General features: G+C 51.3%; 1 protein-coding gene across 2 annotated transcripts in view; it reads right to left on the bottom strand.

Moving 5' to 3' along the window:
• GGT1 (gamma-glutamyltransferase 1) overlaps nucleotides 1-8959 on the bottom strand; it is a 32371-nt gene extending 23412 nt beyond the window's left edge. The window contains exons 1-2 of one of the 2 annotated variants that reach the window (XM_071445619.1): nucleotides 8691-8959; nucleotides 338-416 (exon numbers count right to left, since the gene is read on the bottom strand). In XM_071445619.1, coding sequence (XP_071301720.1) covers nucleotides 338-416; nucleotides 8691-8730 — 119 coding nt within the window. In that variant the 5' untranslated portion in view covers nucleotides 8731-8959. The remainder of the gene's footprint in view (nucleotides 1-337; nucleotides 417-8690) is intronic. The other variant, XM_071445623.1, reaches the window with a different exon arrangement.
• Nucleotides 8960-17007: the final 8048 nt, after the last annotated feature.

The following is a 17007-nucleotide window of genomic DNA, read 5'->3' as shown; positions in this document are numbered from 1 at the left end:
GGGGAGCAAAGATCAGACTTGAATGGAGACAATACTTTGATATTAGGTAGTCCCAGGAGTGAATCTGTACTGGCAGAGTTGTTTCTTTTCTTCGTGCATCAAACAATTCTCTGCCAAGTTGCTGGTTTTCCCTGGCACAAGTCCTGACAGGGAGGACATTGTCTGGATTAGAGCACTGGTGACCCCATACCCATCCTGACAGAGAAAATCCCATTCCTACACTCTTCCAAGGTGGCTGATGCTGGAGCACTGCCCAGCTCCATGGCCATAAGGGCTGAGAGATTTATAGAGGAGAAGAAATGTGCATCCCATAAATGGTGGTGTCTTGGACACTGACCTGGGAAGAGGCACATCAGTCTTGGACACTGACTTGAGAGGCACATCCTCCCCTTCTCCATCAGAGGAAATCTTGAACCCTGTGAATGGAGAGGAAATCTCTCAAGGATGTACCACTGCTGTCCAAAGGGAAAATAGTCATTTTTGACTTCCTTCATTTCAGTTTTGTTGATCACTCACTGTTGGAATGTTGGGGGACACAAGACAGATGATGCACTTTGGACCTGGTTAAGATAAGAGATTTGATAACAGGATGCCTTGGCGAAAACAAACGGAACTTTGAAAATTAGACCTGGATTGCAAGAAGATTAAATCAAACAGGTTTACCAGAAAAAGAAAATCCCATTAAACTCTGCAAGCAAGAGATGTTGTTCTATGCATAAGTTTGTGTATGTGATTTTAACCTAATCCTTGCAGTACATTTTACCAGTGTCCCTGCAATAGTATATAAGTGTTTGTATCCCACAATAAAATCAGATTCTGATCACCAAGTCAGTCTCCCCATCCCTCTCCATCACCAACAACTCTCTGAAGGGCTTGTTTGACCATGAAGAGCCACATCAGGCATTAGGATGAGTTTTGTCTAATTCAAAGGTTGGGTAGGTCAGTGATTGCTGAATAAACAATCAACAATCAGTTGGGTAGGTCTGTGATTGCTGTATAAAGGGAGAGTCCAGGGCTAACAAGAAGTTTCTGTGTGCTCTCAGATGAGGCAATTGGAAAAGGAAGGAACCAGTCCAGGCTTTCACAAAGTGGAATTCACAGAGTTACTGTCCTCTACCAGGAACTGCACCAAGATCCACAGGATCAGGAAACAGCAGCCAAACAAATGCCACCAGTTCTGAGAGCCAAAACCTTGTAGTGACAGGAACCTCCATGGGTAATTCTCAGATTTGGGTGGGGAAGGGAGATCTGGAAATGACCTTTGCAAGAAGGGCTGCTTGTGCAATGCACAGTGAAATGAACTGGAGAAGAGCTGTGCCCTTACCTGTTCACAGGTTACTTTTCTAGCCAGAGATGTCCCCTGTCCACTCAACACTGTGCCATCTCAAGCAAAGGAGTGATTTACAACCCTGCAAGGAGCATTCCTGTGCACATCACGGGCTGGGTCTCTCTTACCCTGAGGAATGGGTCTGCTTTGGTGATGTCAAGGGACTTGAAAGCAGATACACAGCTGAGAAGCCCTTTTAACTGCCAGGAATGCTGCCAAAGAGATTTTTTCAGATCCAGGATAAACTAGCTCTCTCTTACAGATGTAAGATTTGCTCTACTGTGTTTGCAGTCTTCTGTAAATGACATAATCTCAATAAACTACTCCCTCTGGTTCTGTTGTTTTGGGGAAGGCCTGGCTTTGGAGCTCTTGGCAATGAAACAGAAAAAATTAACATTGAGGTGTTCTGTTATCATTATCCAAACAGGAATCTGACCCTTTTCAGTACAACAACTGCAGCAGACCCCATCCATCCCAAGGAAAGCTCCCCACTTGCTCAAGATGCAGCATGGTTTTTACAGCACTGTTTGGAGACAACCTAAACATGCTGGGTAGGTGACAAAGTAAATTCTACCCAAACTGTAAACACAAAGAGGAGGAACAGAGTCAGAATAGGTTCCTTCCCTTATTTTTCCAATGATACTCTTGGTAAGAGACAGAGACACAGGGGACACTGTGCAAAGCTGCCTCCCAAATATGAACCTCCAGTACTTGCTGCACCTACAAGAAGATCTCCAAACTCCATAACTTGTCCAGACTGCTGAATTCTTACCATTATCACCAGAAAAAAAATCACTACCTAACAGCATTTTAAAGCCACTCTCAGGGCCAAGGAGCCTTACAGGCCCACATGATAAAAGCATTCATATCCCCACTTCAGAGACAGGACAACAGAGACAATCTTGCCCAGGGGTTCAGAGCAGGTCAGTGCCTGGGCTGGAATAAGGAATCTTTCCCCAGATCCCTTAACCACATTCCTAGACATCACCTTTCTTCCCTGTCACATGCCTGATATTTACAGTAAATCCAGAGGCAGCTGAGGTGAGAGCAGAGCTGACACTGATCTGCTGCACTGGGCCTGGAGCTCCATGGGATGTTGGGCTCAGTGCTCCTCATGGCTTTGGGCTCTCCCCCACTGGAAACAGGAAATTAATAAAACGTGAAGGTAGCACCCTCCATCTCCTTGGGAAAAATGACAGATTAGATTGCAACAGAGGTGCTGGGGGAAGGACAAAGTGTTTGCCACTTAATGGAAAACTTGCAGATTATTACAGAAAGTTGCTGGGTAACTAATCACTGTTAAAGTCTAACCCAAGTAAGAGGGCTCTAAAACCAGAAGAACACAGACTTTAGCAGCAAGAGCCAAGGTCCACTTTCCATTCTGCTTAAGAATCAGTAGGACTTGGAGATGGAAGGCTCAGAAGTTATTCCTGGACATGAATGAACACTGACCCAGAGATCTGAGTGTGCAGCCCACCCAAACTTTGCCTTGTGAGAGCTGTGCTTCTCAGGAAGCCCCACAACTTCTTGTTCCTTTCTCAGCAGTTTCTGCTGAAGGATCAACTCTACTGCTCTTGGAGCAACAAATGAAACCTCTCAGCACCAAATTCAGGATGTCCTGGTAAGGCAGAATCTGTCCTGGGTTACCTCAGTGTGGCAAGATTTCACTGGGACCCCTGGCAGGGTCAGGGTGGAGCCTCTCAGGGAGGGATGGGCACAGCAGCAGTGCAGCCACCCCCAGATCTGTCCTCCCCACTTGTCACCCTGCTTCCCCAGCCCTGGGGGGCTTCTGCAGGGCCACTGGGCTCACACAGGGGTGGGAATCAACCCAGCCAAGAGCCACTGGTGGCTGTAAGGTGCTGTGAGGGAAGAAAGCCCACTGAGTCCCTGAGAGGGCTGTGGATGAATTTGCACCGAGTGGACAGGGACTATGTACATCCTGGCTACACTACTGCCAGGCTTCAGAGGGCAAACCTAACTTGGGATGAACACCCAAAGCAAGAGTTTCATGGACCTTTACACTGGGACCCCTTTCCCTGCTGTGGGCAGGCGAGGAGGGTGCTCAGCAGACACACAAATATCTCATACAGCACTACACAGGAAAGGTGCACACCATGCAAGACAGCTCATGTCCCAAATGAAAATCTGGACATACAACTCTTTTATTCCAGTGGTTGTCAGCACTTCATACTCTCTGGATTTGCTCCCCAGAACAACAGCCTCAGGAAATAAATGATTTTTTTTCTTTTCAAAGTCACTCACTGCAGATCCAATATGTCTTAGTGCTTCAGGCTCACATTTAGCCCAGCTAAGGCTTGGGCAATACAGTTCATGTCTGTGTGGCCATTTGCAGCCCATCAGTTTTGACCTTAGGACAGAAATACACAGCACAGGTCAGTCTTGGGGCACACCACGAGCCACAGCCCACCTGTGGGACAGGCTCCTCTCACAGCCACCACAGCAAAGCACTGAGCACGTTCAGCTTCCACAGCCCAGGGCTGTACACTGAAACCACTGGGTGACTGTGCTGTCCAGAAGGGCACCACAAAGTTCCTACAAAAGGAGACTCCAGTCTTGACTGGCCTCTGCACCTGAATGCAGAAATCTGGCAGGTTTGGTGCTTGCAGCATCTCCTTCTCTGGGCAGAGCATAACACAGGGCAGAGGAAAGGATGGTGCCCAAACACCAACCAGTCTCCTGTCCTGAGAGATGCCTCATGCAGGAGAACAGGACTCACCCCTCAAGCACAGATCAGAGAAAAGAGTCCCTGCCTGCTTCACCTCCTGCCTGTCCCAGTCTCCTTCAGGGCTTGTTTGTTTAGGTGCTGCCAAGGGCACCAGAAATGGCCATTTCCTAATGAGAGATCAGAATACAAACCTCTGCCTCAAAGCACTTGGAACCTGTGCTGGAAAGTGTGAGGGGGCCAGCTGGGCTGGAGGCAGAGCCTGGAGCAGCACAGCTCTGGGAACACACACTGGGCTTTGGGAGGGACGCACAGCCCTGCACAGGGGATGGACACACAGCCCTGCTGGACACACAGCCCTGCAGAGGGGATGGACACACAGCCCTGCTGGACACACAGCCCTGCACAGGGGATGGACACACAGCCCTGCTGGACACACAGCCCTGCACAGGGATGGACACACAGCCCTGCACAGGGGATGGACACACAGCCCTGCACAGGGATGGACACACAGCCCTGCACAGGGATGGACACACAGCCCTGCACAGGGCATGGACACACAGCCCTGCACAGAGGATGGACACACAGCCCTGCTGGACACACAGCCCTGCACAGGGGATGGACACACAGCCCTGCACAGGGGATGGACACACAGCCCTGCACAGGGCATGGACACACAGCCCTGCAGAGGGGATGGACACACAGCCCTGCACAGAGGATGGACACACAGCCCTGCTGGACACACAGCCTTACACAGGGGATGGACACACAGCCCTGCACAGGGGATGGACACACAGCCCTGCACAGGGATGGACACACAGCCCTGCTGGACACACAGCCCTGCACAGGGGATGGACACACAGCCCTGCTGGACACACAGCCATGCACAGGGACTGGACACACAGCCCTGCTGGACACACAGCCCTGCACAGGGATGGACACACAGCCCTGCACAGGAGCTCAGCAGCTCCCCCTCTCCCTCTCCCCCCCACAGGGGCTGCTCAGCCTCTCTGGGCTGGCATGGGGCACATCCTGGTGCTTTCCCACAGCTGTTCCCATTTCCACTGGCACCCACAGAGGCTTTGCCAGGTTTCCCCTGATCTCTGGGGAGGGCTTGGTTTGTTTGCCCACCGTGCCAGGGCTGCATTTAGCTGGCAGAGTGGGCCAGTCTCACCTGCATGGCACAGCACAAAGCTGCTTAAACCCCCTCTATCCACCTGAGCCCCTTGAGCCCCTGACCTTCCCAGGCAGAGCATGGCAGAGCATGGGATGCCACAGGCAATGCACTCCCAAAGGTCAGGGTGTCTCCCACAGCTCCAGAGCAGGGGTACTACAAACACAGACACCTCCAAAACTTTCAGAGCCACAGCAATCAGCGCCATCAGGCACAAATGCACTTTGCAGGGTCGAGTGGCCTTCCATGGGAAAGGCTCTCACCTTCCCCTGCAGATAGAGGCAAAAGGGCTTCCCACAGGCTGGAGCAATGTTCCCCCTCTCCCCAGCCAACCCTCTGATGCTGTGGGTATAACCATTTCCTGACAGCTGCTGTGCCTCTGTCGCCCACCTTGTCCCCTCACATTGCCCCCCAGCACTGAGGAAGAGGAATACTTTGCAGTGAGGTCAGCCTGATGTGTCAGGGGGTTTGTGGGAAACAGGGTTTAACAGGGCTGCTTCCTTGTGAGAGCTCCCACTGCCAGAAATGAACCTTGAACTCCAGCAGGGCAGGACAGAACTGTGCAGAGACAGAAGACTAGATAAAAGAGATTATCCTTTTATAGATATGGATTTTTTTAAAGAGAGCAGGAAGGAGCAGGAAGGAGAGGCAGAGTCCAGGGCCTGGTCTGACTGTTCACATCTGAGGCTACCAGAAAAGCTGGCTGGTCTTGAAAAGGCTTCCTGGCTCCCCCCATGCCACCCTGGCTGCCTCACTGGCCTCTGCCACAGAGATCCCACCAGCCTCAAGCTAATTTGGGCTCCTGGGTGAGAACACAGAAACACAATAGTGACAGGAATGAAAAGCAATGGGGAGGAGGACACCCAGGAGACTTATTCTTATCAACAACCAACATTATATCAAAGGACATCTGTGAAGACTGGGAAGAGCCTTTTGTAAAAGGCACAATTGAGGCAAATCCTGCAGTTTTTACATGCTGCAGCTTTTACACTCTCTCAGGAACCCCATGATGAAGACTGTCCCAAAGGGGGACCCCTGTGCCAGGCCAGGCCATGTGCCAGGCACGCTGCTCACAGAGCAGTCACACACCCACAGCACAGTTGCTGTTTGCCCTGTGCATGTGCTTTTTAATTACAGCTTTTATTTGCAAAGCATCTCGTACAGAAAAGACAAATTGCATTACTGTCAGCTTATTAAAATCACAGTCAGATTTTCTCAACTGCTAATTACACCCAGGCAGCAGTGTCAGAGTAATTAAAGCTGGGATGGACGTTTGGGGACACAGTTGTCACACACACAGCCCCTTCCTGAGCCAGGCTCAGCTGAGCCCTGCCCAGGCACAGCCCTGCCATGCCACGAGAGAAGATGAGGATGATGCAGGTGAGGCCAGACACCTCCTCAGCACAGGGGAGGGGATCCCCCTGTACCAAACCTCCCCAGCTCCAGCTGGGCACCCACCCTGACCCTGCTGCAGGGGCTGGGGGAAGGGACACACGTGGCCTTGGGGTTACAGCACTGAGGTGTGGGGAGTGAAAGGGTTTTCCCCTGTTTCTGGGGCTAAATGATTGCAATCAATCACACTGCCTGCCCAAGCCTCCATTTGCTTTCATGCAAAACAGAGATTTTGGGCTTCCCTGTTAATTAAGCAGCTCTGGGAAGAAACCACAGAATGGACTCTTGCTGGCACCCAAACACTTTAAAGCCTGATTGTGGCCCACAACAGACCTGGGAGTGGATTACACGGGGGAAGGTGTGAAACCCCAGAAAGTGAGTTCCAAAGAACTGAGAGACAGCAATAAAAGAGCTTACAGACCTGTGAGGAGCTGGGAGCCTGCTGGAGAACCAACTGTGCCTTGGCAGAAGGGCACCCCAGGTGTGCAAACAGCACAGCAAGCACCTGCCCCCAGCTCAGAAACAGAATTCTCAGGGCACAGGACCAGGTAAGCCTTGGCCAAGTGGGGACTTAACCCCAGCACTGGCTTCCTGCTGCCAAGGGGATGCTGTGGAGAGTATCACCTCCAGGAAGATAGAGTGCTAATTAGGGAAGGCAGATAAAGACTGGGTCTCTTTCAAGATGAGTTTCCTTCCCACTGAAATCCTCACAGTTTCAGTGCTCAGCAGGATGTAAACACATCCTTAAATGATTTCCTGGAGCCTGGTTTCAAAGATCAGTCCCTTCAAAAGCAGGAACATGCCAAGATCAATAGCAGACCCAGGAGAGCTCTAAGCATGCCAGCTCCAAAAGCACCAGGCTTTCACTACAGCCAGTCACCTACCAGTGCTAAGGGGCCCTGCTACCTCTTCATGTCTGAAAAGGCTCCCAAGACTTCCTAAGCAATCAGCCTTACTTAGGTACCAAGGGGAAAAAAGATCAGTAGGAAATGTTACATTTCAGGAGCAGCACGATGTGCCTGTGCAATATATCCTGGAGAGGCAAACCCACAGACAAGCTCACAAGGGAAGAGCAGCAGAGCTCACAGATACTGGATGTGATCCCAAGAACAAGGATATGCTCATCTGCTCCTTGAGCAGTTTAACTGCTAACCCCCCAAAATCACTAACAGGATATCCTGGGAAGCAGCTGTCAGGTGATCATTTTCAATCCAATACAAGTTACAAGAGAAGAAGGAATGATCAGAACTTCACGTGGAAAAAGCTGAGTGGGGTGTCCTATGGATGCCAGAGGCAGCATGATAAATATATTTACTTGTGACCCAGTAATGAAATAGTAAAGATAACATATGGAGCTAGCAGAAGTTGTGGAAAATGTCAAAACTTGAAAACATCTGTGAAACAGGGCAAATAACAGCTGATGAAATTCAATATAGAGAAATATGTAATGCCAGGCTGTGATAAACCAATATGAAGGACAGATATATATTGATGGGTTTGAGTTAGAAGCTCCTTACACCACCGTTAAATCTCTTACAAAGATTTGGGGGGAAAAAATGCAGCAAGAAGGAAGCAAGAATTTGTTAGCTCCTGAATCATTGGCTCTTAAAGCTTATAAATGAAACTGGGTCTGTAAAGAGGAAAAGTATTCCTTTGAAAAGGATAAAGAGGACAGAGGCAGAGTTAAGAATCAAAGCTGGCAAATCAAGCTACAGCCATGGAAACTTTTGAAAAAAATAATAATAAAAGGAATTTACCTAAGAAATGGCATAACAAAGATTATGCCTAACACACTAAAAAAATGAAGTGTTTTCAGTCTAGAGTGTTCACTCAAGCACAGCTAACTGCAGCAGAGAATTCCAGTCAGAGATCATTATGTTCACCCCTTAAAACACGTGTGGAACACAGGAACACAACGCCTGAAAAGCAGAGGGACTCGCAGGAGCCTCCAGCCTTCCTGTCCCTACCCGGAGCTGAGAAGGAGCAGGAGATCGATCTCGCCCAGCTGAGAAGGAGCAGGAGATCGATCTCACCCAGCTCTCCTCACCTGCAGCCCCAGCAGAGCCGCAGCTCCGCTCCCTCCTTCCCGGCCCCGCTGCGCTCCCCGGTCCTACCTGGAGCCAAGGGCCGCTCTCCGTGCGGGCGCTGCGGCATCTCAGGGCTCCGGCCAGCGCATCCCGCCTGGCCCGGGGAGGGGAGAGCCTCCTGTCCTCCAGGGCAGCCGGGCCGTTCCCCTGCGGGTGAGAGCCTGGGTCAGTCCCGTTCTGGCGCTGGGCACTAGATGGCACAGACGGGAGGCGCTGCCGGGAGCCGGCGCTGCCGCTGCCCGAGGGGCTCTGCCATGGCAATGCCAGCGGCCATCCCACGGGCTGTCCCCTCCACGGGCTGTCCCCTCCACGGGCTGTCCCCTCCACGGGCTGGCCCCTCCACGGGCTGGCCCCGCTGCCTCTGCCCTGCTGCTCCCCCTCACAGCCCCTCCTGTCCGGCCAAAGCGCCGCCAGGGCTGCGGGGAAGCTGCATAGCCCGGTGGGGCTGTGGCACCCGTGCCCCTGCCTCCGGGATCTGCTGCTCCTCACCGAGCTCAGGCTCACTGAGTATACCTGGTTTGGCTCAAACTGTGCCAAAAGTCAGTCAAAACTGAATGTATAAACTGAATATACCTGGTTGGGCTCAAACTGTGCCAAAAGTCAGTCAAAATTGAATATATAAACTGAATATACAAACTGAATATACCTGGTTGGGCTCAAAGTGCATCCAAAGCCAGTCAAAACTGAATATATAAACTTATTGTACCTGGTTGGGATCAAACTGCATCAAAAGGAGGGTGAAAATCCTCCCTGGGAGGGCCTGTCCTGTTTCAGTGGGAGGCTGCACCTTGGCCATCAGCCTCCAGGACAATAAATAGCACCTGATCCCCGGAGTGTGGAGAGAGGCAGCCAGGGCAGGGACCCCATCCGAGGTCCCTCTGGGCTCAGGCCAGTTCTGAGGAGTGGCACCCAGCACCTTTCCTTTGTCCTGTGGGATGATGGTGCCAAGGAGGGAAGCCCTTAGTCACTGCTCTTTAAGCATTTGTCACAAGGTAGCTCCTCTAAAGCAGCTCACTCTTCCTCCTGGTTTTCTTCCTTTTCAGCACTGCAATCACTGAGGCAGGACCTGCACCCCAGAGCCTTCCCAACTTCATCTTCCTCAATTTCTTTAAGGTGTGGATGAAATTCCTTCCCCATGAACCGTGTGGAGTGACGCGCTGAGGCAAACAAGGGCTCAGCCACGCAGAACTGCTGTGGTCAGCACAGGAAAAGCCAAAGTGCTTTCTGTGACAGAAAAAAAGGATGGCAAGGTGCAAGTTTGTATGCTGGCCTCTGCTGTTGTGACATTAGAAATTCACTTTATTTCAAAGGTTAACCCAGTTAATGGCTCTGGTGAGGATCACAGGCTCTGACAGCCGGCCTGGGACGGCTCCATCCGTGGCAGGGCACGAGGGACAGCATGTGCAGGGTGGCACTGAGCAGCAAGCTCTGTGCACAGGGCACAAGTGGCACACACGGGTGTATCCAAACCAAACCTGAGCTTGGCAAAGCCCAAAAGAGCTTTTGTGCTGAGCAGCTCAGTGATGCCAGGTACTAATGACACAGACAAGTCTCCAAGGAAAAGCCTGTTTGCTTTTCCAGCAGCACTACCCTTTCCTGTCTGTCTGCTCCTGGCACTGCCCTGCAGATGCAGTGGGGCCAGGGATCACCTGGGTCAAACCCACAGGGGGAATCCTTCAGGGTGTTGTAGGTGAGAGACAAAATGCAATTCAGATGCCTGCAGTGTAAAATCCAAATTCATCCATGGTCAAACAGGTCAGTTTGGCTCAGTGGTTCTTACCTTTTAAAGGCTGGAGTGGGTGGCCCTAGTGACCTGGGCAAAACCTGGAGAGAGACTCATGCTAGGTCCTGGGGACAGCTCCAGGCCAGGCTCCAGAGGCTGAGAAGGACAGAGCAGCAGAGAAGCCCCTTCCACAGCAGGCTCTCACTGACAGGCCTGGAGCCCTGCTCCTGATCAGCCATCTCAATCCAAATGCTGGGTCACTGTGTGTAACAACCTGCCTGCCTCTCAAAGGCTGCTGGGCAGAGAAGGAAATGCTCAAAAAAGGCTTTTATGCCTCAATTCCCACTCCAAGTTCTGCTTCTTCAAACATTTGGGGTTTTTTTAGACAAGAGATGTCTTTTTATCTTTGGATATAAATGGAGAAAAAATAGTCACACTGAAAAGAACTAATAACAGTTGGTTGCTTTTCCAGGCCTTCCATGAACTGTAAACACATTTTAAGAAGTGCTGAGATCTTTGGAGAACATGAGAGTCCTAGGGAGACCATCTCCTCAGCAGAAGGACATCTAATGTGTCATGTGCTGGCTGGACTTGCTCCCCTCTGCCAGAGGCAGTGATGGGAGCACTGAGCACCCCTCAAACCAGCAGCACTTGCATGCTCTGTGTCTGCTCAGACTCCACAGCCTGGCCTCCAGTGCCTGGTCCATACACTCCCCTGAGGGCCTGTGGTTGCTCTCAGTGGTTTAGAGCTGCTTGCTAAGATGCTTAGAGCCAGTATAATCTGTGCACTTAGTGGTTTCAAATTCCAAAAGAAGCTTAGCAGCACCAGGTGCTGCCTTCAGCCTCTCCTGCAGGGGCTTTAAGATGATTTAATTCTTTTATGAAACCATAACTCCAGCCCATAGCTTTCAAATGAGGAGCTTCTAAGCCAGGTTTTCTAAAAGTTCTTCAGAAATATTTTCATGATACACATACACACAAAAATAAAGGAGATTCCAGAGGGATGTATTATAAGATCAGACATTTCTGCCTCTTAAAAGCTGGAAGTGCCAGAGCCCCATGGCAAGGTGCATTTTAAGTCCTTGCAAGGCTTTCCTCCAATGTTTCTCCTGTCTTAGATCTGCTTCTTAAATGGTCTAAGGTATGGAAATGCCTGAAGATGCCCAGAGCCTTCCCCTACATGGCCCAACAGCCCTGTGAAAGCATCTGCAGGCAGGCAAGAGCCACCTCTGTGCCCCAAACAAAGGCAGTGGCTGAGCAGAAAAGCAGCCCCTTGGACCACAGGCTGCCCTGGAAGTGACTTTTGCAGCATTTGCTTCATTAACTGCATTGCTCTGCTGTTCTTTTAACTCTACTGCTCCCCTTTCCAGGCTGATCAAAAGCACAAGGTGTCACCAAGAGGACCTTGGAAGGTCTCCTGATGCTCCCAGTGACTGTCCCCTCCTTCCTCTGGAGGGTCTTGTGTGTCTGCTGGGGGAAAGCAGAGGGCTGGGAAGGACAGAAAAGGTGTCTGGGAAGCACACAGAGGTCCAGGTGGCAGTGGAGAGGTGCAAAAGGTGGAAGGGAAGAGAGGGGAAGTGTGAGTCTGGGGCAGAACGTGAGCAGAGCCAGAGCTTGCCAGCACCTCCCTCTGCAAGCCCCACATGGCTGGAAGAGATGCCCCACCATGCAGGGGTGTGATTCCCTTCCTGACTGGGACAGGAGGGTCTGGCCAGCCCCACGGCTCCCAGAGCAGTGAGGAACAGCTCTGGTGGTGCTTTCAGAGCTGCCCTTCTGCCAGGCACCACAGCCACTGCAGCTGGAGCAGGGCTGTCAGTCCAAACCTCACAGGACCTTCACAGCCCACCTTAATTTAATCAAGAGAAAATTAATCTAAATAAAATGGATGCAGTGTGCTCCCAGAATGGAGGTAACAGAAATCCTCCAGGCATCTCAGTTCCCAAACTGACTGACTGTGAAAGCAGCAGAAGCTCAGAATTCCCCTGTGCTAAGAAGTCAAGGAAATGCCATGTGTCACTGGAGCAGAGTGGTGACCTTCCCTGTGCTCACAGCAGTGTTGGCCAATTTCACTGTAACTGGTTGTTAATATTCTCTATGCAGGCAATAAACACCCCAGCAAATCTGCTTTTATGGGCACTGCAAGAACCTGAATAATTTGTTCAATAATGAGCAGACCAGTGTCCATAATTACATAGCAGAACTCTGTCCTTTTGAAAACCCATCACTGCCTCAGACCCAGAACACCACCAAGGGCCTCGTGGGCTGCAAAGAGAACCTCAGCTGCAAGAAGCAAAAGCTTTAAGACCTAATGAATGTTACATGGGCTATTGCTGCCATTTCTCCATCAAATGCAGAGCCCCAGCAGTGACTGCCTGCTGCAGCTGCTTCCACCAGCACTGATGCTGCAGGAAATCCCTAAGACCAGAGCCCAGCTGATGCTGTGTTCATCTCATATCTCCCCATCTCCATGTGCTCTGCAGTTTCAGGGAAGAAATCCCCCTATTGGTTGTTATTAAGAGGAATTCTTCCCCAAAACTGCACTGTCATGGACAGATGGACCTTCTGCAGGTCTGCTGCTTCGTTCAGTCCAGAGCTTGCAGGTATTTGGGACATGGAGCTCCCACATGAATAGCTCATGGCCAAACCAAGTGCATTTGCCCCTAGATACAGTGGAATTAAATTTGGAGCCTGCCCTAGCTCTTTGCATGTATGTCTCCAGAGCTACAGCTCCCTTCCCAGCAGGAGGCTTGGCTTTGAGGGATCTGCCAGCAAGCTCAGAGCCACGAGAAATAACAACTTGGGAGCTCAGACAAGCTGGTTTGCAGGCAAACAAAAGCTGAAGCTGTGAAAGTGTGAAGCAGTCAATGCAGCGTCTGGCAGCACAGCCTCACCTCCGCCTTAATCCTCTTTCCCTTCTTAAACTCTAAATTAATCAATTACACTTCCAGCCCGGCAAAATCAGTCAGAAATGTAACCTCCATCATACACAAGGCAAACATAATTAGGATTGTCATTGGAAGCCAGCTTGACCAGCATACAAACGAGAGCAGCCCCGTGGCGGGCAGGGACGTTGGGACTGCGGCCACAGCCCGACTGTGCTGGGGAAGGGCAGCTCCAGCAGGGACTGCCATGGCACTGGCACTGCTCAGAGGGGCATGGGGAAAAGGGCACAGCTCCAGCAGGGACTGCCATGGCACTGGCACTGCTCAGAGGGGCACAGGGAAAGGGCAGCAGGGACTGCCATGGCACTGGCACTGCACAGAGGGGCATGGGGAAAAGGGCACAGGGAAAGGGCAGCAGGGACTGCCATGGCACTGGCACTGCAGAGATGGGCATGGGGAAAGGGCAGCAGCTCCAGCAGGGACTGCCATGGCACTGGCACTGCTCAGAGGGGCACAGGGAAAGGGCAGCAGCTCCAGCAGGGACTGCCATGGCACTGGCACTGCTCAGAGGGGCATGGGGAAAGGGCAGCAGGGACTGCCATGGCACTGGCACTGCACAGAGGGGCACAGGGAAGGGGCAGCAGCTCCAGCAGGGACTGCCATGGCACTGGCACTGCTCAGAGGGGCACAGGGAAAGGGCAGCAGCTCCAGCAGGGACTGCCATGGCACTGGCACTGCAGAGGTGGGCATGGGGAAAGGGCAGCAGGGACTGCCATGGCACTGGCACTGCACAGAGGGGCATGGGCACATCAGGCAGTGCACACTCCAGGAAGCCCCTTTGGCTGTGCCAGGGAGGAAGCCACAACCTTCCCCAGACACAGATGGGAGCCCAAAGTCCCAGCCCAGCTACACAGGCTGCAGACCCTGCAGGGATGGATGACATGGAAATGAGGCCTTGGACACCCTGGCCATGACTGCCAGTGTGGATTCATAAATGGGGTGAGCAATGGTTACCCCCTCCCCAGGCTACTAATGGGAAACTGAGTCACAGGGGCCAAGTGATAGCACGAGCAAGGCAGAGTGTTCAGTGAAAGCATCAGCTCAAAGCTTGAGCACAATCAAAAAAATCCAAGTGAGTGCTGGCAGGCAGAGCAAGATCACAAACCCAGCGTGCTCCCATGGCTGCTGTCCCACTGCAGCAGAGGCCACAGCAGGGCTAAAGGAGAGGAAGGAACTTTTAGTTAAGGATGAAATGGTTTCTGTACAAGTCCAACACTCTTCAATTTGGGAAGCAGAAACCTGAGAGAGGGCACCGCAGGGGTTTATCTGAGAGTGACTTAGAGAAAATGAAAGAGGAATGAGTGCCTGCTGCCTCTTCCAATATTTAAGCTACAAAAGCATCAAATGAAAACAGTGAGTGACAGATTCAGAACAAAGTAAATATTTCTTCACACAGCTGAACAGTACCATAAGTTGCTGTGGATACCCAAAATTTTCTCAGGCTCAAAAAAGGGTTTAGGAAAAACTTGAAAATCCTATTAAATGCAGAGATCCACATCTCAGGAAATTGCTGAACTATGGATGGCTGATGGTAAGGAGAGTACCCAGCAACACACTGACCTACATCCCCCTGGTTTTATCCTCCTTGCTGGACATCCTCTGTTAACCACTGCTAATTGAGGATCCCAGGGGAAAGAGGAATGGGATCCTGTACTGATCCTGTACAGTTGTTCTCCTGTCCTGGCACTGATCTGAGCTCTCCCCACTTGCCTGAAAGACAAGGAACTGGGAACATTCCCATTCCTGGGCACTTGGGTGACAAGGAGATGTGCTCATAGCACAGAATTTGAGTGAATAGAGAAAGGATCTCTGCTTTCCTTTTTTCCCATTTCTCATGTTAGGAGCAATTTTTGGTAAAATTAACTCAGTCATGCTGCACCCAGCTAGATGCAGTTGGCAGCACCATGTACCCTGTGTTCAGTTTAGAAACAAGATAACATCCTTCTGAGAGGTGCTAAAATACCCACGGGGATGGGATTTCCAAGTCTCAAACCCACAGCTTGTGGTCCTTGTGAGAAACCCCAGCTCCCACTCTGTTGTACCAAACAAGCTCTTGAGCTGATCTATCTCTGTGTAAAGTTTATGGGTGCCCTTGGCACTGCAGCAGAGATGAAAGAAAGCTGGGGACACTCGTGTAGATTGGTATCTCCCAGCTCTTGCACGCTGGCTCACTCTCCCCTAGGGCTGCATTAGGACCAGAGGATGCAGACTCTGACCACTCTTGCCAAGCAAACTCCTGCCTCCTCCCCTTGCTGACCATCTCAGCTATAGAAGTGCATCCACTCCCTGTCATGTGCCCTTTGGAGGCACACACAGCTAGGGCAGCACTATCTCAGCCTACAGAGAGCTGCTGGCCAGGCATTCTCCTTCAGGGAAGCCAAGTGGAGCACTGGTGTGTTTCTCATTAGCTCCCATTATCCATGCTATTGTAGTGCTCCCAGTGCTAAAGCACAGCCGGGAGACAGCTGGGCTGCCCTGCAATTGTTTGTTTGTTAAGAGGATTTGCTCTGTGGCAGGATATTTCCAAGCCACATGCAGAGGAGGGGTGTCCTGGTAACAGTGCCATCCTCTGAGCCACTTGTGTGCCCTGGTTCTCTCCACTGCCTCAGAACAACACACCTGGTTTCACCCTCACTACGAGTAAACTGCAGATTGTGTTTCCTTCTGACTCTCAGAGATAAGGGGTGAGACAAGTGAGCCATACAAAGCCATTCTGCTGATGAACTGATGCTCTGGTTCCACATCCATTATTGCTGCTGCTCCTTTCAGCAGCACTCAGAGCAGGGCAGGCAGGAGCAGGGATCTGTGGCACCCTGTCCAGCTGCCAGACAGCAGGGAAAGGCCATCATGCACCCCTCCTTTACTTTTACTTTTTGTCCTTCCCCTTGCTCCCGGTGATAATCCTGCAGCTGTAACACTGCACCCCATGTGAGTGATTTTCTCTTGACCCAGCCTCTCCCAAAGCTCTCTGACCAGACCCAGAAGTCCTTACTCAGCACCTACTCCCTCCAAATGGGATTAGCTTGAGTCAGTCTCAGCCATATCTCAAGATCTGTTGATGCTAATTTCCCTCATGCAGGTGCTCAGAGCAGGAAGGGGACAAATGGGCAGATGGACAGTCAGGGCTTTTGTCTGGTCAGGTGAGGAAAATTCTGAGAAGGGCCCTCAGAATCTGACCTACCATGGTTAGAGGGTGGCACAGACAGTGACAAAATTAATGCAATATAAATTAGCCAGGTTGCTTTATAGTCCAGCCCCTTTTTGTCTCTGTCTCTTCAAGCCAGACAGGGATCACCAGCAGAGTGTCTGAAAGAGGCTGTCATGATGCAAAGCATCCACACTTCCATCCCCATTCATGGCTCAGAGGAAGGTTGAGAAGGAAAATGATCCTTGCAGGCTCTGTAGCACAAAAAGCCATGGCCATCCCCATTTCCCCATAGTGAGAGCCCAATAGCCACAACATTCTTCCACAGATGCATTGGATGATGCTTGCCCATGGATGCACAAGGCAGAGGGAACTCCAGGTTTGTTCCTATAGCTGTGTGCCCTCACATTACAGCTCCCCCTGCTCTGCATGCAGGACTCACAGCCTGCGATGGGCACCTGGGCTCACTGTGCTCATAGTTAGTCCTGATAGAAGTCAGTTTAGGGCTCCAATTCCAAAAGGTAGGGCAGGCTG

The sequence above is a fragment of the Agelaius tricolor genome, unplaced genomic scaffold, assembly GCF_023055355.1.
Source record: "Agelaius tricolor isolate 1412-34295 unplaced genomic scaffold, bAgeTri1.0.p SCAF_20, whole genome shotgun sequence".
In the NCBI taxonomy this organism is placed as follows: domain Eukaryota; kingdom Metazoa; phylum Chordata; class Aves; order Passeriformes; family Icteridae; genus Agelaius; species Agelaius tricolor.
This window is presented reverse-complemented; position numbering and strand designations above follow the sequence as displayed.